Consider the following 21,189-nt stretch of genomic DNA (forward strand, 5'->3'; position numbering starts at 1 on the left):
TCTTTCAATGGGCATATACACACCATTCAACTGTCACGTCATTTTAAATATATTTAGACGAACACAGCTTTTCTGCGTGTCTTAATGACATTATACAGTGTGTGTGTGTATACCACGTGATAAATTACGTCATATATGCTATAGGCAGAAAGGCAACATATTTCTTAAAATAAAGACTTAAATCACAGAGCGCTAAATCATAGATAACTTTTCTTTTACTACACCATTTTTAATAAAACAAAGGGCAGTCTATGCCGCTTACAGAGCCCCGCCTTCGTGTTATTACAGAAGTTTTATAAGGTGATTAGTTTCATCAAACACTTCGACAAACCTGTTTCGAAAATTATGTTTTGACAGTGCTCCGTCAGACGGCTGTATTGTGAAAAGGTTTGTCGAAGTGTTTTAAAAAAACTAAACTCTCAATCAAACTCTGGTAAATGACCGAAGGCGGGGCTCCGTAAGCGGAGTAGACTGCGCTATATTTCATTTCAAATGGTGAAGAAAAAGTGAAGCTATCTGTGTTTTAAGTCTTCATCCGATTGAAGCAAAATATTGCCTTCCGACGTAGCATTTATGACGCAATTTATCACGTGGTATACACACACTGTTATACTATGAAACTACCTCTATCTGTAGGCCAGTGGGTCCACAGTGTGTACAGCTTCTCCACACAATACCCTGATGCGGGGTATGTATAAGACATACCGTTCATCTTATATTTTTTATAATCGTTTGCAAAAGTTACAAGGCTTGCTAGTGATGTGTGCTCTATATTTGCTTGTAACTGCCGATATTCACAATACGTGTAAATATTTTGACTTGATTTTAACGTAGCGCTCATGACATCTTTGTAACAAGATATAAGCTGTTAAGTTATTCCATTCGCTTACACGGCAAACCTTCTTTGAACGTTTTCATTAATAAATGTAAACATCTTTTACTGACTACTGAAACGTCGTATTGCAAATAGGCAAAATAGGTAGTTATTTCACTATACATCATCACCTTCCAGATATGGTGCTACGGAAGTTGTCGGGCCTCCAACAGTGTATCCTAGCTATGGGGATCTAATGGGCGCTTGGGCTCTGACAACCAATTCGGAGGAATTTATAGAGGTTTAGTATATACTAACGCTTTTAACTTGATTCCAGTTTAACCTTAACAGACTTAAAACATACGTGTTGTCATTGTTTTATCAATGAAGGTGCGACCCCTCCCCCCTCCCTTATTTCGTGTCCGAATCCTGCGAAATAATACTTTGCAACGATTTTACTTGTCCGTGTACGGAATAATACCAAATTTTCTTTTTTCTCATACTTATCCGAGTACTTGTTAAAATGTACCTGAATACCACGTACCACAGTACTGACTCCCGAGTACTCCGTGAAACTTCCCTGAATACCACGTACAACACTTTTGAGTCCCGAGTCCACCATGAAACTTCCCTTAATACCACATACCACACTTTTGAGTCCCAAGAACTTGGTAAAAATTTCTTTATACCACGTACAACACTTTTGAGTCCCGAGTCCACCATGAAACTTCCCTTAATACCACATACCACAGTACTGAGTCCCGAGTCCACCATGAAACTTCCCTTAATACCACATACCACAGTACTGAGTCCCGAGTCCACCATGAAACTTCCCTAAATACCACGTACCACAGTACTGAGTCCCGAGTCCACCATGAAACTTCCCTAAATACCACGTACCACAGTACTGAGTCCCGAGTCCACCATGAAACTTCCCTTAATACCACGTACCACACTACTGAGTCCCGAGTCCACCATGAAACTTCCCTTAATACCACATACCACAGTACTGAGTCCCGAGTCCACCATGAAACTTCCCTTAATACCACATACCACAGTACTGAGTCCCGAGTCCACCATGAAACTTCCCTTAATACCACATACCACAGTACTGAGTCCCGAGTCCACCATGAAACTTCCCTTAATACCACGTACCACACTACTGAGTCCCGAGTCCACCATGAAACTTCCCTAAATACCACATACCACAGTACTGAGTCCCGAGTCCACCATGAAACTTCCCTTAATACCACATACCACAGTACTGAGTCCCGAGTCCATCATGAAACTTCCCTAAATACCACATACCACACTTTTGAGTCCCAAGTACTTGGTAAAAATTTCTTTATACCACGTACCACACTTTTGAGTCCTGTGTACTCCGTTCTCGCCCCCTCCCCCAATGCATACCGCGTACCCCAAAACAGGGGTTGGATGGCTCAGCAACATTATTTACAAAAACGCTCTTCTTTTATATTTTGTTATTGATTATTTACTTTTTCAATTCTTCCAATCTACGTAAAATTGTATCGGGTAAACGGCCTAAAGTGAATTCCCATGACAAAAGGTATTGCAATGCTGGTCTCACACACACGCACACATGCACGCACGCACGTATATGCATACCCGCACGCACGCACGCACGCACGCACGCACGCACACACGCACACACACGCGCACGCATGCACGCACGCACGCACGCCAGCACGCACACATGGACACATGCACGCACGCGCGCGCACGCACGCACGCACGCACGCCACACGCACACACACACACACACACACACACATGGTTGGCTTACCTTTACAGATCCTGTTTGCGCAGTCTGTAATGGTAACACAAATTGACATCTACGAAACGTATAATGGCGGGGCTGTTTCCGCAGTCAAATGCTTCAAGAATGGTGTGTTCCTCGAACTATGGGCAAGTGCTACTGTGGAGAGTATTAAAGTCGCACGGATTTTCACACCACCTCTCGTAAGTCGATTATATGTGACTTTCACTTTGTAGCTATGTGCTTTATTTATGTTTGCTTTCTGCGCTTAACCTTGGTACTATATGGCCATTTTTATGTTTAAACACCTTCATTGTTTGCCGTGGAAGTAAAAGTATTCTTCGAAAGTTCAAAAATACCCAAAGAGTGAGCCATTTTGTTTCCGCAATTTATTTTTTTACTTATTATACTATCGGGTTATTTGCTAACTCTTTAGTGGCACCGAATAAAATCATAAACGTCACGCCAAATTCATCAGTAGATTTATTGAAAGGCAGCAATTAGAACGTAGATGAGCCAAATGATCCTTCATGCTGGCAAACACATCCTCAATGTTGCACACAGAGTTACAAATGGAACTTATTTAAGCCCCAATGAAATAGTTGACATCATCGCAACCGGTTTCATTTTGTTATTGCAGCTTCCTGGTTGCTACTCAAACCACATCAGAATCGAAATTGGCGCTACGCCCGAATGGATCGAAATTGACGCCGTTCAATTATACGGATTCCCATAAGATGTACCACTTCGAATCTTTGGAAGGATTCGACTCTCTTAAGTTTTCAAATAAGTGTAATGTCTGTTAGTTACATGATAAGTTGAATGTGTTCTTGCTATGATTGTGTACCTGCCACATTTTTAAAACCTCTTGTTATACTACTAGTGTTTTTCCTTCCAATTTCCTCTGTGATACACCTGGGCCGTACCTGGTCCTACATCATCTCTGTCGTCCTCTCTTTGTGAAGCTTCTACTGGCGTTGATTACCATTACCATTTGTAAGGTTCTTTAATATTCAATCTGTATATAGAATCAGGACGCTTTAGTGTAAAGAAGGCGAAAACATAAACTTACCATATTCTACAAGATGTTCAATTCTCTTACACCAGCTTACCTTACTACTCCTTTTTCTTTTTAAAGTTGGTGATTCCCGAAAATTGCTTAATCTACGTAACATTTCACGTTAATCACGTGCTAATCTCAATTGTTGTCAAGCTTCTTCCTGTCATCTACATATACACTGTCCGCATGGAATGCACTTCAAGAAGAATTTCGTTCTTCTAAATATTTGCCCTCTTCCTATATCCTTAACAAGTATTTTAAAAGATCGAGAATTAGTCCGGCAAGGCTTCGAGAGTGATCGCAAGGCGAGTGTCAGTCAGTCAAGGCTTTGAGGGTGATCGCAAGACAAGTGCCAGTCAGGCAAGACTTCGAGGGTGATCGCAAGGCGATTGTCAGTCCGGCAAGGCTTCGAGGTTGATCGCAAGGCGAGGGACAGTCAGGCAAGGCTTCGAGGGTGACCGCAGGGCGAGTGACAGTCAGGCAGGGCTTTGAAGGTTATCGCATAGCGAGTGTCAGTCAGGCAAGGCTTCGACTGTGATCGCAAGGCGGAGTCAGTCAGGGAAGGCTTAGAGGGTGATTGCAACGCGAATGTAAGTCCAACAAGGCTTCGAGTTGATGGCTAGGCGATGGTTAGTAAGGCAAGGCTTCGAGGGTGATCGCCAGGCGATGGTCAGTCAGGCAAGGCTTCGAGGGTGATCACAATGCGAGTGTCAGTCAGGCAAGGCTTCGAGGGTGATCGCAAGGCGAATATAAGTCCGGTAAGGCTTCGAGGGTGATCGCCAGGCGATGGTCAGTCAGGCAAGGCTTCGTGAGTGATCACGTGGCGAGTGTCAGTAAGGCAGGGCTGCGAGGGTGATCGCAAGGCGAGGGTATGTCAGGCAGGGCTTCGAGGGTGATCGCAAGGCGATTGTCAGTCCGGCAAGGCTTCGAGGGTGATCGCAAGGCGATTGTCAGTCAGGCAAGGCTTCGAGGGTGATCGCAATGCGAACGTCAGTCAGGCAAGGCTTCGAGAGTGATCGCAAGCCGAGGGACAGTCAGGCAAGGCTTTGAGGGTGATCGCAAGGCGAGTGTCAGTCAGGCAAGACTTCGTTTGCACTAAAGTAATCTTCATGAAAATTTGTTCTCAGAACACATTGACAACAGCCGAAAACGCATATGTTAATATTGAGGATTTCTACCACTTATTCATCACCTGTCCATCATATCATGCCCAAAGAGTTCATCTGTCCGACAAGTTATCTGCGATTGGCCTTTGTCTATACAAGAACTACTGCTTGTATCGAAAAGACGCCACGTACCAGACCAATACAATAATTTTCAACCAAGTTCATCACTACATTCGCCCTACTTTACGCTTTTGATTTCCTTAAAACTCAGCGCAAACATGATTTAACAATTTACCCAACCTTTCTACGTCCATCCCTTCCACGTCCATTCTTTCTACGTCCATCCCTTCCACGTCCATCCCTTCCAAGTCCATCCCTTCCACGTCCATTCTTTCTACGTCCATCCCTTCCACGTCCATCCCTTCCAAGTCCATCCCTTCCACGTCCATTCTTTCTACGTCCATTCCTTCCACGTCCATCCCTTCCAAGTCCATCCCTTCCACGTCCATTCTTTCTACGTCCATCCCTTCCACGTCCATCCCTTCCAAGTCCATCCCTTCCACGTCCATTCTTTCTACGTCCATCCCTTCCACGTCCATCCCTTCCAAGTTCATCATTTCCGTCTCCGGTTTCTTTCCGTTTCTTTCCGTTCCTTTTATTTTGTTCTTTTCCAACGAATATTCTCAACACATATTACCACTAGCTTCAAAATACACTTGTCTTATACCTTTCAACGTGTGCCTCATCTTCCATCAGATTTTGAATATTCAAAAAATCATAACAACCTTCACAGCATTATAAAAAGCTTGACAGGGCACAGAAACGTTACATAGTATAAGCTCTTTAGAGCTTTCTCTTCTGTTCATTATTTTGTTGTTGTTGTTTTGTATATGTCACTTGTCTACTTTTCGTGTGTTTGACCACGATTAATGCATTTTGTTATTTTTAAACTTGTAAAGGTTATGTTGAAATAAATATTGTTTTCACTTATTGTGTTCTTGTGGTTGAGTTGAAACCAAACGTGTTTTTGTGTTATTTAGTGCAAGTTTTTTTTTTCAGAGTACGTACCGGTTTTACTGATATAACAAAGCACTCACTAAGGTACAATGTTTCTAAAACTAACAACATTAAATAAAATTCAATAAGCGTATTCTGGTATTCTTGTTTTTTAGAGAAAATGACGCCTTTATTTAATAACGGACGAAACAATAGGTCAATTGTTCAGAACATTGATTAAGTTAACAACATGATAAAACGTGTTTAACAATTGATTTACAATTTGCTGATGCGTTAATATGTTTAGATAATACAAATACGATGGATTTTGTGGGCTAAAAGCGAGCAAAATGTGCACCGCCTTGGAACGGTATTGGGCATGTAAGAGATCCCTGGGTTTTTTAACCTCATGTATATGAACACAACCTCCTCCTCCTCCTCTTCCTCCTCCTCCTCCTCCTCCTCGTCGTCGTCGTCGTCGTCGTCGTCGTCATCATCATCATCATCATCATCATCATCATCATCATCATCATCATCATCATCATCATCAACAAAATCATATTCATATCATATAGGTTATGATACGCTGGGGTGCCGAGGATGTATTATCCGTGGGGCTTGTTCTTTTCTTATGACAGTCGGACACCGTTGCCTCGAACTCGCTTGGCTCGAAATCCTCGTTGGCTCAAATTAGATGCACAGGACCGATTTTGTTAAACTGGCTCGAATTTTCCAAAGCTCAAGGTATTTTCGCCGGTCCACGGGAGTTCGAGCCAACGGGGTTCGACTGTTTTATAGAAACGAAATAAAACAACTTCTCAGGTAAACTGGTATTTAAATTTAAATGAAACACAATTCAATGTAATTGAAAAACCTTTATTCATTTGTAATGTTTTTACAACAGAAAGAGGAGGACGTCAAACAACAGACCCATTACATGAGCAATGACCAAGTTTACATATATTTTAATAATCTAAAAATAAAAATGTACATATTCCCAATTATATTGGATATAGTTACACACAGAACACATATTTTACGAAGGGTTAATTACGACCACATTATCAAGTTTGAACATCAGGAGTTAATAGCGGCCATATGTTTCTGGTAATTACAATTATTCTTGGAAGTAGGCAATTGATCTAAGCCGATCGAACAATTTTCATTGTTTCTTAACAACGCTTTCTGTTTTAGCGAACACTTAATCAATTTAAACACACATAAACCTTTCCTTTTATTTAAAACATTGTATTATAGTGTTCAGCAAGAACACGTTTCAATCATAGTTTTGTGTGATAAAACTGAATTAAAATTTAACTCTTCGCTACATAAATATATATATCAAGCCGAAAGTCTACTGTTTTAAAGACCTGGCCCCAGTATCACGAAAATACTCAAGTTAAGTCTTAGTCTCAATCTCAACTCAATTTACCACATAAAATCATATATAGTATCATTTAAAATCTGGTATGTTTTTATACTTTTTGAGAACGTATTTTCTCATAGAATATGGTATTGAAAGATTTTGACAATATTTCAAAGAAAACTAATTCTAAAAAGCAAAGCATATACTTGAGTAAATGTTAAAAGGCAATGAATTGTACTCCAAGTACATTTTGTACAATTGTACTCATGTACATTTTTGGCTGTAGAATATTTTTCCCTTGGAATCTAGAACAAAGATTTAAATATTCAATGATAAAAATGCGGTTTTTAAAATGTGTAAAATCATATATTTCTTTCAATAAATTTTGATGTTTTATTGTAAAATGTGTTGAGATTGAGTTTAAGATTTGACTTAAGTATTTTCGCGATATTGGGGCCTGGGTCGGTATTCAAAAAAACATTGTAAGCCATTTCGCAACTTAAGTCGATCTCCTATTTTTTATATTTAATCTATAAGAAAAATGAAAGTGATTAGAAATAAAATATGTTTATTCAATAAAATCAATTAAAATAAGGTATTCCAGATATTACTGAGTAATTGCCTCAAATGATATGCAATAAATAATAATCAACTTAGGAAAATGGCTAAAGTTAGGAAATAATTTAAGATGGTTTATGCCTACTTGCCCTGACCTACATGGAAGGCAAAAATGCCAAAATTGATTCAATGTTATGCGTCATCTGGTTGGTAGGTATTGCTCCTTCCGAACAAAACCATATTAAACAACAGCTTTCAGCAGTCAATAGTTAGATAAGAAAACTCCATTAATTAAGCTGAAAAAAGCGACGAAAGTAAAGCAATAATATTTTACTCGTGTATTTGGAATACTTATCGCCTGAGATCTATTGAAGCATTACAATAATGAAAGTATTGTGTCCAACGGCGACTTCTTTAGCCAAAACTTGGAAATGACTTAACTAACCTTACGGAAGGGGCATTGCCATACTTGTGCGCAATGTCACTGGGTAGATGTGTACAAAGTTTCATGTAATTATCTCGAACGGTCTGGAGTTATTTCCAAGTTAAAACTTGCGACGACGTTTTCAATCTACATAATGGGCATTAACTCAACACGTATTTAAGTCAGAGATATGTGCCTTGCCATGCATGTGCGTATTGTCTCGGGAGAAAGTGTACCTTATTGTGTGTGAATATCTTAACGGTTTATTAGTGAAAGCTAAGGTTTAATTTTTTGCACGAAGCCGACGACGACGCCGACACCAAAAGTTTTCACAAAAGTCCGGGGTTTTTTTCTCCGAAAAAACAGTCGAGCTTAAAAGTGTGAAAAGTGTTAAAATTATGCAAATTGATGGTTTTTGTTACTTTTAGTAAATCCCCTTTACACTTTATCTAAACATTTGTTAATGTTGAAATTTGTTAAAAATATGTTCCAGCTTTCAGTGTGATATATGTTTTCCTTTCATGGTTAGGCAAATGTACAGTCGAAATCCGTTGGCTCGAACTCGCTTAGCTCGAATTTCTCTTTGGCTCGAAATGGATATAAAGCACCGATTTCGTTACATTAAAGGTAAGCATTTCCTATTGGCTCCAATTTTCCGGAATCGAGGTATTTTCGCTGGCCCCTGGAAGTTTGAGTCAACGGGGTTCGACTGTATATCAAGAAACAGTTTATGTTGGATATGACGCCCCATACCACATGCTGTTACCGTCTGCTCGTGTCTCAAACATGGCACCCACTGATTGTGACGATGAATTTGCATACTGCGATAAACTAGGATTAACATATGGATAATTTGGCACAGAAAGAAACGGCTGTTTTGCTATATCATTGATAGGATCAGTGGCAGATGCATATGTAAACTTAGGGTTTCTATGGATTGTCCTCAGTCCAAGAACATCATCATTCTCCGTAAAACATCCCTGTCCACACTTCTCCGCGGTTGATTCACACGGTTGGGTAGGAATGATCAATTCGTCCGCGAGAGATAATATATCGCTCTGGACATACTGTTTCTGTTTATTGTGAATTGAAATGTGTGGAATATTAATTTGAAGCTGGTCCTTGTGAATAGATAAGTCTGAAGATGGTTGGATTTGGTTTGAATCCAAAAGTGACGAGCACACCCTATTGGTTAAACTTGTGCGAATGACTGATTCCCTGCTTGCATATATGTTATTGTTATGAGCACTATATAAACCAGGTGTAAATGAATAAAACGGACCAGTCCAATTGTGATCCAAGCGGCTCGTTGTTTCAACAAAACTGGACTTCCCCTTGGATGGAAGATGCCTGCTCATAGCCTTCTCAAGGTCTTGAACAGTGCTTGAAATATTTTTATCAGTTATTTTGGCTTGAATCTTCGCTTCTCTATATTCACCATTCATTTTTTCAATCTTTGATCTCAGAGAAAGATCCTCCGGAGTAGCCTGTGCGAGTTTTGTGGTGTCCACTAGCGGGCTGCTTGGGATACTTGGATTTGCCGAAGACAAGTTCAGAATGCTGTCTTCCTCACTGTGAAGGGACGGGCTAGACCCGTGCTCAGATACACTGTTGTGTCTGCAAATAAGATCACAGGTACTATTGTCACTTATGTCCACTGTGTGTGCGGCAACAGGTGAACACTCGTCCGAATCACGACGTCGTTTCCTTGGGCGATCAGCTTTTCTTCGAGAAAGCCGGTTGTCATGTTTAGCCAATTCGACCTTTTTGTCTATACTGTCCTCAAAGAACAGACCTTGTTTCATTGTTGTGTGAAACTCAGCAGAGGCGCCCTCTGGTGGTTGTTCATTGGAACCATCTTGTGATTCATCAGTGTCTTTAGATAGCAGGTCTGGTGAATCTGCCACAGACGCCTTCCCGTCGGCAATAGCCTCCAAATCTGCGAAACAAATTAAAACATTAATACATCAATACATTGATTATGAATGATGATGCTGCACACATGGCTCTAAGCTATTTGCTAAGGTTATATGAAACTATGTTTAAAAGTTATACGGGGAAAAAGTTATATATGCAACAGATGTAAGTCATAATGATACGGAATGCATTTAGAATGAATATTAGATTGTTAAATTCATACACAGGATGCCTATATCAAACGCCTGAACAAAATGATAAAAATGTTTATTTTAAAGCTGCAGTCTCACAGATTGAAAGTTTTGAACTATTCTATTTCTTGTCTCTGTATCAGCTGATTTTGACATAAATGCATTTAATTCAGTCATAAAAATAAGCTCACAAAGAACAGTTCTTCGGAAAACAGCCGAAAATTTCTTATTCTTCTAAGTGTTAGTAATGTTTTAAGCCATAAAACATTTATTTTTAATCGTAAGTATGAAACTTTTTATCTGCTCTTTTGACACCAGTCTTATATTTTGCGAATGCTTTTTAAATACTTCGCAGGAAAAATGGTAAGCACTGAATAAATAAAAGCACTTGATCATCCAAAAAAATTGGTAACCTTAACAACAGACATAGAAAAGCAAGTCGAAAATACGACATTTGTGTAGGACACGTACCGCCTTGGTTTGAAGAACTGCATACAGGCTGGGCCACATTCTGCATCTGACTAGTATCCATGGCGACACCTCGGTGCTCAATACTACTGAAAACCAGAACAGAACAAAATCCGTATCACCGTGACAAAATATGACATTCCTAAGTTTTAAAATTGAATACAAATATAAAATGGTGTGATATGTTCATGTTTATTTCTGAAGGGCAACAAATACCATTTAGAAAACGGAAATTGATTTTTTTTTATTGATTTTTTTTGGTTGCTATGGCAACAATCCATACAATTGGTCTTTCATCCATTTACCCTGTATAATTGAAGCACTGATTACAATATATTTAATTTATCTAACATTACTGAAACACAAATAAATCAGTTGTTTTGAGGACCTTTAGCAGATTTTACAAATTCGAAAATAGTTTTTGAGAATAATTTAAACCTCATTGTCTGGATAATGGCAAGAACGGTTTGTTCGTCAGTCGTCTTGGAGGTAAACAGGGATGTACAGCATATCTGCACCCAGATGTACCCGCCACCTTTATTCAGCAGGCGAACACAGGGTGACAACACCTGCCCTTTTGCCAGCACTGAAAAAAGTAACAATTAGTTAAATACACTTCTATTTCCATCCAATTTGTTTACCTTTTTGGTTTATTGAAATCTCTCCATTTGACAATGCAATACACACATAGTTGGGTAGAAAGTCCATAGCTTTGCTCAGGTTAACAACGTTATTAACGTCATCGTTGTTAATTTTCAAATATTAACTGCGCTAGAAGTTTAATGAATACATTTGTGATCTGCAGTACTTCTAGCCAGATTTGAGAAAACTGTTTCAGATTTATTTAGAAATATGAGCACTCTAAATATCTAAATATAGGTTGTCCGGTTAGCGCATTGGTTAGCGCACTCGCTTCTCACCTAGGCGACCCGGGTTCGATTCCTGGCTTGGGCGCATGTGAGTTTGGTTTGTGGTCACCAAGCCGGACAAGTGGGTTTTCTCCGGGTTCTCCGGTTTCCCCCACAACACAAGACCACACTCTCACGTAAAATCGTGCCAACGAGAGTGATTAATATAATGTTGTAATAACTTCACAATCGTTATAAGATAAATATGTTTAAACTAAATATCTCACAATTAAAACTTACGAGAGAACACGTTAATCACGTTGTTAACCAAAACAAGTTCTGAACAATCGGGCCATCGTCTGATACATGTCAATTTAGCCAGAACTTTTTTCTTTGGACAAAACAACAGAAGGATGCCTTCAAATTTACTCTAACATGAATTTTGATAATTGTATGATTACTTGAGATTATTCGTATATTGTGAATCAACCGTTGATGTTTGATCTGAAAAATGAATATTCGGTGGCTATTTATGAAAAGCCATAAATGAACTTTCTGAAACAATTTCCGTAATACTACGAAAGGCTTAACGGTACTGTCAGCAAGCCTGTATCAACAAAGTGTCCGCCTAACGTTCGGTGAGTGCATGCCCACTGCATGTTCTAAAACCTTGCCTGACCTGGCCTGGCCTTTTCTCCTGACTCAGCAATTTGTGTAAGGCTAGGCCAGGAAACGCCGGACCGAAATGTCCAAAAAACAACTAGCAATTGAATCTTCCTATCTATAGGATAATTTGTGTAAAAAGGATATACATGTTTTAATGACAACTTTGTCAATAATATATATCATGTCTGTCTGTATTTAGTAAATACATGTACACCTGATTTCGATTTGAAAACAGTTTAATTCTCAATTGCATGTTTTTGAATAATAGTTAAAGTTCCTGTCCCAGGCAAGCTTTTACGCATAGAGAATCAGCTTAGTTTCGTAAGAAAACGACCGTTCTAAACTGTCAGAAAGCCTGTATCAACAAATTAACCGTACTACTTTCGGCGAGTGCATGTATTTCTGAATCATCAGAGAATCAGCCTATTTTCGTAAGAAACAATTGTTTAATGTTACATGAAGCATTTATCAACAAATTACCCGTACAATTCTACGACAGTCCTCGGAGAATAAGCCTATTTTCGTGGGAAACAACCATCCTAAATAAACCCTATTTTCGCAATCCTAAATAAACCCTTTGTCGACAAATTGTCCAAACAACTCACGGTCATCGTGAGCCTTCCTGAGCAGTTGAATGTCCCCTGGGTGACATAAGGTGTATACGTCCCTTCCCGACAGCTCATCAGACTTCCAGTCTGTTAACGTGCTGATCCTGAAGCAGAGATAAGGGAGCCGTACACAACACTGGACCCATCATCAGAACTATGCAATTGCACAACGCGGCCATTTATTGAATTGTTTATTAAATCATTTTAAAATTGAAAAAGAAGAGCAACAGCTGTATGTAGAACAGCTATTTGTTCAGCGCTGTTGTCTTATTCTTTCAGGTCATTTTTCGCCTTAGGGAATGACGTCATGTTGATGATTCAATGAGGTAAACACAAACCGATATCAGCGTATATTTGGAAATTCGAAGACAAAGGCGATCTATTTGAGAAGACGTATTAATTATCCATGTAGGTTTGTTTCTGTTCTATACAGCAAAGAAATAAAAAGCGGGAAAGGGGCCGTACCTATGATATCCCAGGGGTGCGGGGGCATTTGGCAAGGATTTACAAGCAGTGTGTCCCAACAGGGAGGGGATTTTACCCGGGATTGGCTGGACCGAAAGTCAAAGTCCCCGCTATTCCCCGAACCTGGAGAGGCCGTGGCTACAATTGACTGGTGCATACTCGTGTTGCTTTTAACCTTTAACTACGAACAGCTATAAATTCCGTTACTCGACCTAGCAAGTACCTACACATTTTCACAGTAGATGACCTTGAACTTAGAAGTGAACCTCATGATGAAAGTGTCTGACTCAATCCTCAATTCTGTAATGGACGGTGGTGGGAGGGCAATCGCCACGCCTGATAAGCCCAGCAGAGGACCTGGGCTTTTTTGGCCAATGGTGAAGCTGAACTGAGATCGGAACTTGCCACAGATTAACAAAACCTGAAGAGCAAAACAAATTAATAAGTATATATAATAGCAGGGAAAAAAACAAATGTGAATAATACGAAAGTTGTTAAGAATAACGCCAAGTCTTTAGATGATTTGGCATATATATGGAACTAAGTTATAAGGTATTTTCATGGTTATGTATAAATCATTATTCGATCGAATAAACTTTTCCACTAGTGATTTTAGTCTGTACGTCTGTCTGTACGTCAGTCTGTACGTCTGTCTGTACATCAGTCTGTACGTCTGTCTGTACGTCAGTCTGTACGTCTGTCTGTACGTCGGTCTGTACGTCTGTCTGTATGTCAGTCTGTCTTTGCGTCCATCCTTCAGTCCGTTTGTCTGTCCGTCTGTCTGTCTATCTATATATCTATCTATATCTCTATATAGGGGCTTGTATATGCTTGCATAGATATGTCTATATGTCCCGCTGATATACTACTAGAACATATCGAATGTATACTTTTGTTTTTTCAAACATTTGTTGCAGAATGTCAAGTATGAATGAACCAATTTAGTTTTAAAATGTACCCTGACACAGATAGAAATATATTCAACAATTTTGAGTTTTCTGTATATTGTTATGCTTTAATACTAATTTTTAAGGAAACAGATGTGAAAATAATCGATAAAAAATCAATACACACTCGATAGCCCGATGTTCGACTGTGTACGCCTCGTTTGGTTAGTGTCGACTTCATCCGGATACAAAATGTCCGCCTGTAGCCTCTCTCACCACCGGGAACCATCAGCGGAACTTCAAAGGAATCAGATCTTAATATAAGATATTGCTATAATGTTGTGTTTGAATTTCTTTAAATGTAACAACAAAAGGACAAAAAATAAATACCATTTAAATAGTCTTATATCATATGGGTCTTAAGAACCACAAGAAACCGTCTAACACAGATAAGTTAATAAATATATACGCAGAAATACTGTTATTTATTTTTTTTAGTCTGGCGAATATCCTATCAAGTAACTTTCATCATTCGTTATAAAGTAAGCCAGTTAAGTCACCCCGTACGAAATACATATTAATTAACATAATTGGCAGAAATTTGTTTAGGTTAACAACTTGATTAATGACACTGTTGTACAATTTTAACCTGAAATATTTGACGTGCTAATATATTTAAATGAAGCAAATACAGCTTAAACAGCTGTCTCAAATCTTGTGAGAGATATTGCAGATCACACGTGTATTCAATAACTTACTAGAGTAGAAAATATTTTTAAGTTAACAACGATGACATTAACATCGTTGTTAACTTAACAACATTCTGAAAAATCGGTCCAACGATTCTGAATTCGAACGTAATATTAAACAAAACAAGCGCGTTTGAACATTGCTATTAAAGTTACCTCTATCGTTCATGGGAGGAGTTACTGCCCTTGCACTTTTTGGACTTTCCACGAGTGGAGATGTGGGCGAGGAAAGTGTGCTTGAAATACCTGGAACAAACAAAGATGCATTGTTTACATGAAGTTATAGGATGTTATTACGAACTTATCTTAACAAATGCCTATTTTTCGATAACGTTTTTTTTTAAGATGACTCAGATATTTCAGTTTCATATTCACAAAGTTTATCAACTATTTAATTGCGCGCACTTTTAAATGGTATACAAATACTGTTTTATTAGAACTTTAAATCAATTGATATAATATGACAGCCTGTGTAAATAAAAACACGTTGCAATACAATAAACGTTAACTTCAAACAGAAAATGTTGACGCATATCTTTTATTTCCATCATGTTGGTGAACTCCACGCAATGCGAACGTAGCCATAAAGTACAAATGTCCACATATAAATAAATTGTGATCAAACGAAGTTAAATGTACTTTTTCTAGACTTAGGTGCAGTTGACGAGGGGTTGTTTTCTTAAAACCATTTGGATATAATGTTGATGAAGTTAATCGTTGCGTAAGCTTTATTGTATAACAACCTTCATCAACCTAGGATTTGTTTTATTTTCTACAGTACTTATATATTGTGATTTGCATGCCATATATATTAACATACTTAATTAATGGAAATACAAAAAATGTGAATGTGAAAATCAGCTCATTCTTTATCTTATCTTATCTTATCTTATCTAATTAAACAATGCTTTATAAAAATGACTTTGGCCAACAACGAATAGTAATTTTATAAGAATAATATTCGAAATAACCTAGGAAAGAAATTTCGGAATCCACCTTTTTTTACAAGTGATTAAAAAAAAATGTTTGTATCAATTAAGAATGGTCCTTTAAACTTCAAAAGAACTATTGAATTGTCGATTTGTTTAACATTAGCGTAACATTTGTTCAAGTACAGCGATTTTTTTTCTTTTCCTCAAGGCCAGCCAATAAATAACATTAAACATTATATATCGGACAGTTAACACCGGTGTCATACAAATTTATTTCATAAATTATAATAAATACAAATCATTTTTATTACAGATAGCCAGACTTGGCGTCTAAGCATAACGGCAAATTTGAAATCCATTTGTTTTCCATACATGATTTATAATGCTGTAACTTCCAGTTAAACAAGCTTGCAAGAACATTGTATGAATGATTGACGAACATCAAACCATATTGAATATTACTCATGGTAAAGGCCAATATTATAATACTCGGTTAAAAAATCCGGTCGAAGTATTACTAACAACTGGAAGCAAATTATTGAAATAATTCAGTGAAGTTATGGCCGTAATGTTTAATGTGGATGCCTAGGGCCGTATTCAATAAATGCCTTAGATTTAACTTATAGATAAAAGTGTAATTTGGCTGTTTTAAATGATTGATTTGAGTCTATAGGATTTATTGGCCAATGAAATCTCTCAGATTTTGATTCATAAATTAAGATCAATCTAAGATGATTGCAAAAACGTCCCAAACTTAAAACAGCATGTCTGCAATACTTTTATCATTAACATATGTATAAATTGTTCCTCTACACATTAAACACTTTTTTAAGGTAGCCAAAGTCATATGTGGCCAGTGTCCCGTCTCCTCATTATAAAAAATGATACGCTGGTCTATTAAGCATCAACATATTACAATATTATTCATCGGATATCTTCAGGTTTAAAATAAAAATAAATTAAGAGAAGCAACATGTACAACAAAACTGGACATTATGTTCCAATCACATCAGGGTCGATACATACAATTTGTGCTGGTAACAAAATAATGATTCAGAATTATTCGGGGTGATGTTCAAATATAAATTTAAACATAGATTTGCAAGGTAAGAGAAGGTCATATACTCGACAATGAGATGCCCAGTTCGTCCGCCATTTCCTGGTGGTCTTGTGTGTGAACATAGTCGAATATGCTGCTGCCCGCCATTTCCACCTGACAATATAAAATATATATATATATGGTTACATAACAAAGTCAGGAGGTTGGTGCCCTTGATTTTCACCTGACAATAAACAGTGTATGAGTACCTACATCCTCGACACACCAATATACAAGAGTGAAATAGTGACCCGATGAACTGTCTCTATTTTGCAATATGTGATTGTATAACTACAATAACAAATTGTTATCATTTCATTTTAAAGAGTCTTGACGTGAAACGCGCATTTTGACTTCAGACAAAGAAAAACGTATTGGTCAACATTCAAAAGTTAAAAAACATCCAGATGTTTTAAACCAAATGCTATTTTGGCAGAACTGTTCGTACAAATTAGGTTATGCTGTGTTTGAGGATGTTTTTTTTTTAATTTTGTCCACATGCAAATTACTTTTTCCTACACATTTGGAGTCATCGAACGTTTAAAGTACTCCACAAAACTAACATTCAATAACAAATGACCCCTATTGAGAATGCTATCACCCCAAGCAGAAAAATCTGCATAACCCATTCTCTAAATGAGCTGCGGATGACACCGAGTAATTGTTACACCATATGGGGCCAAGGCAAAGGAATTTAGACGGAGCTCATTTGCCAACAAAACTGATTTACTGAAAGTTGCCATAGTGCATTGACGCCCTAGATTTACACCATTAAGAGACTATTCCCTCAAAAGATGTTGTTCATAATTCAGTTTACATATAGTTTTTTAGCTTATTTGCTTAATAAAAGACTCAATTTCCTGATTGTATACAGTAAACAACATGTAATCAGGTTAGGGAAACAGACAATGTGAGAGAATGATTCGGTAAATTATCATTCATTTTATAAATAATCGGCAATGATAATACGGTCAATTTAAACAAAGCCATGGGCATCCATTTCCTAATAATATTGAAAAATCGAAAAATTTCGAACTCCTTTTCAAAGCATTTCAGACATACAAGTTGACGCATTGCTTTTCAAGAAAATCTTTTTACACTGCTTTAGATCAATAATACAAACAAAGCGAATAGCCAACTAGTTCACTGGTTCAACAGCTGACAGACATTCGACGCACAATGCCATCAAATAACAAACACATATAACATATGCATATGTATACATGATCACTCTCACACTTGACCTAACATGTGTTAATAAAGAAAAAAGACACGATAAAGGATAAACACATTGTAACGGTCAGCCAAGAGGTCCTCATCATCTCACTGGTCCTAACATTTGCTTATAAAGCATAGATACACGATGAAGGATAAACACATTGTAACGGTCAGCCAAGGGGTCCTCATCATCTCACTGGTCCTAACATTTGCTTATAAAGCATAGAGACACGATGAAGGATAAACAGCTGGTATCAGAAAAATAAAGAAGCAACTACATTCATTCCTTTGTAAGTATACGCACCTGTGAAAGCCCTAGGTAGACAGACACTGTCTCGGATATATACAGGAAACGGCCATCATTGCTCAATGTGAAGGCAAATCCGTCCAAGGACTGGAAAGCAAAAAGCAAATATAAAATAGTCTCAAACCCACGACCAAGATCTTCAACTTAAGGGCAGGTTTGTGCTTATTTATTTTGTTTTATTAGTTGAAAAGTGTGGGAGTTTGTTCTTTTAGGAATCGATTAATATTGCGATCCTTTTATTTTCTAAAATCACAATCTAATTATTTAAGTGACAAATAATAAACAAGAATATCATGCCATACAACTGTATCACCGTAAAACATTGCATATGTATGAGCTACATATAAAAAAAAAATCAACAAAATATTCTTAGATGATTTTAAATTTCATAATGAATTTATTTAGAAGAGGACAATGAACCACTTTATTTCTATATCGTTTTTGGATAATTAAAAGTTTAGCATATACTAATGAGCTTAAGTCAATACGGTTCTGCCTTCTTTTCAAGTATAAGTTTATTGAGCAACGGGTGGGTTGGGTACGGTGATGGATGCCTATTATCTCCATGTCTCCGAGACTTTAGTCAAACATACGGCATTCCCTGTATAAAATGAGAAATTGGGAACCTTATATTATTGCAAATATGAGTATTGCCAATCTATATAGTAAGAAGTTTCCTTATTTCTATATCAATTAAAGGTACGTGCGTCCATACAGAAAATTACTACTTCATTCATTGACAAATGCCGTGTGAAATAAAGTCAGTCCAATATCGCTTTCTTAATAAATATAAGGTATTTTTACGGTCTAAATGAGGAACAATTTAATTTTGTTTTGTTTGGCTTTCGACGCTCACAAAAGGCTAAGAAGTCAGGAAAATTTAATTCAATATAAACGGGAGGGTCTTAGCAGTTGATTACGATTCAGGGGGAGCTACAACAATGCTGAGACAATTAGCTTTCTTCCTTGGCGCTAGTCGCCCTACAGACGACACGTTCTCTCCTTTCACGTGACGCCATGAAAATCACGTGCGCCGTGTTACGTGTCGATCAAGCGTTCGAAGAAAATGGGAAATTGAAATACTTCTCGAAAGTTTACTTGTCGCGATACAATAGAGGTGGTAATCACAAAAGGGATGGTAGGTATTAAGAGCACGAAGGTGCCCTTCAGTAGACAAAAAATTGGTCAAATACAAAAAAAAACCTGTGACGTCCAAATATATTGAGATATTTCGCAGCAACAACCACTAATTATTTAGAACTATCAATCATTATAATAAGATATATTACTGGCAGAACTCATTTAGTTCAATGTTAATGAAGACAATGAACAAATACATCCGCCAGACGTAGCGAAAAATTCGATGCATATAGAAAAGGACTAATCGACTTGAACCAAGTGTTTGAAGCGGGTGAAGTGAATAAAAGTCAATTTTCTAGGGATGATTGGGGACTATGACGAAATCTCTTCTGGTATTTTAGTGTCTCCTCCTCAAGCCGTCGTAGCCAAAACAATTCATTATGTTGCCACATGTAATAAAGAGACGGTTCGAATTTGATTATTGTCCGCATTTAGTTGGGTCTCTAAGCGCGCAATCGATCATCAATTTAATGCCTCTGCCATTCACACTTCCAGGAAAATGTTATTAATGCACTACTGATTCAATATCACCGTCCAGTTTAAATCTCCCGAGATTTGGCGGGATTTTGTCATGTGAGACACGTCTTAGATGTTCTTGCTCGCTTACATACAAATAAACATTTACCACCAAGAGTTCTGATGAAGCGATATAAACTGTGCTATTAGGACACGATTTACGTCTTGTTTATTCGAGACTACAGTTAAAGTGACACCCTTATTCCATATCAAAACAGAACTGAACAGAACTTTTATAAGACAAGACATAAACATTAACATGTTCGTAGAAAATGCATATATTACAAAACAGCATTGACATTAATGTTGTATGAGAAGAGCATAAATTCAAGAACAAATATAATTATAGCTATTCAAATAATAATAATATCAATGCATACACATGTATACACTCCGTATATATTTTGACTGATAAACCTTTAACTACTTACTTAATAATGCTTTTATGGAAAATATTATTTACTGATAACAAGATTGTAACCGTGTATTTAATAGCTGAAAACGCAAAAATATCAAATGATTGGTGAATGCTAAAAGATTTACTGTGATCTATTTTGATCTCAAATGGTAGAAATACTGCGTTTTATGCACATTTCGTTCAAATTAAAATAGATATCCTTCATAAGAACCATTTTTTTTTCGACACGTATTCATCCTTGGAATAATAAAACAACAGTATTAATTGTGGAAAATCTATTGTGGAAGTAAGAGTGCATCTTTAAAAGAGTTGGTAATAAAAAACACCTCGTAACCCTTGATAAGTGTGAGTGCGAATGCCTTTATAATTATGACTGATTGGTGTCCTCATTAAAAAAAATAGCAATTTGTATGAGTAAGTTTGAACAATACTTTATAGTTAAATAGAAAACGTTTCACTCCTGAATGCGCGCATCATAAGCGGCAATGCTTGGAGATAAACTATTATGCGCGGTATAAATATTATGATTATTATTGTTGGGAAATGGTGACAGAGAATGATTGAATTTTATGGTTAATATAAAATGAACAAAAAACGTTAATTGTGCGTAATTAAAGATATGATGATATATATACACGAACGTTTTTGCCAGTAGTTTT

At 37.4% G+C, this 21,189-nt stretch overlaps 1 protein-coding gene across 3 annotated transcripts in view; it reads right to left on the reverse strand.

Moving 5' to 3' along the window:
• Nucleotides 1–6,613: 6,613 nt before the first annotated feature.
• The window catches only part of LOC128207936 (protein trachealess-like), a 74,850-nt gene continuing 60,274 nt past the window's right edge, over nt 6,614–21,189 (reverse strand). For all 3 annotated transcript variants that reach the window (XM_052911145.1, XM_052911146.1, XM_052911147.1), the window contains 9 exons: nt 18,454–18,543; nt 16,958–17,045; nt 15,057–15,146; nt 14,339–14,448; nt 13,492–13,685; nt 12,797–12,903; nt 11,116–11,263; nt 10,681–10,766; nt 6,614–10,040 (listed from right to left, as the gene is read on the reverse strand). In XM_052911145.1, the coding sequence (XP_052767105.1) occupies nt 8,830–10,040; nt 10,681–10,766; nt 11,116–11,263; nt 12,797–12,903; nt 13,492–13,685; nt 14,339–14,448; nt 15,057–15,146; nt 16,958–17,045; nt 18,454–18,543 (2,124 nt within the window). In that variant the 3' untranslated portion in view covers nt 6,614–8,829. The remainder of the gene's footprint in view (nt 10,041–10,680; nt 10,767–11,115; nt 11,264–12,796; nt 12,904–13,491; nt 13,686–14,338; nt 14,449–15,056; nt 15,147–16,957; nt 17,046–18,453; nt 18,544–21,189) is intronic.

The sequence above is a fragment of the Mya arenaria genome, chromosome 11 (assembly GCF_026914265.1).
Source record: "Mya arenaria isolate MELC-2E11 chromosome 11, ASM2691426v1".
NCBI lineage: Eukaryota > Metazoa > Mollusca > Bivalvia > Myida > Myidae > Mya > Mya arenaria.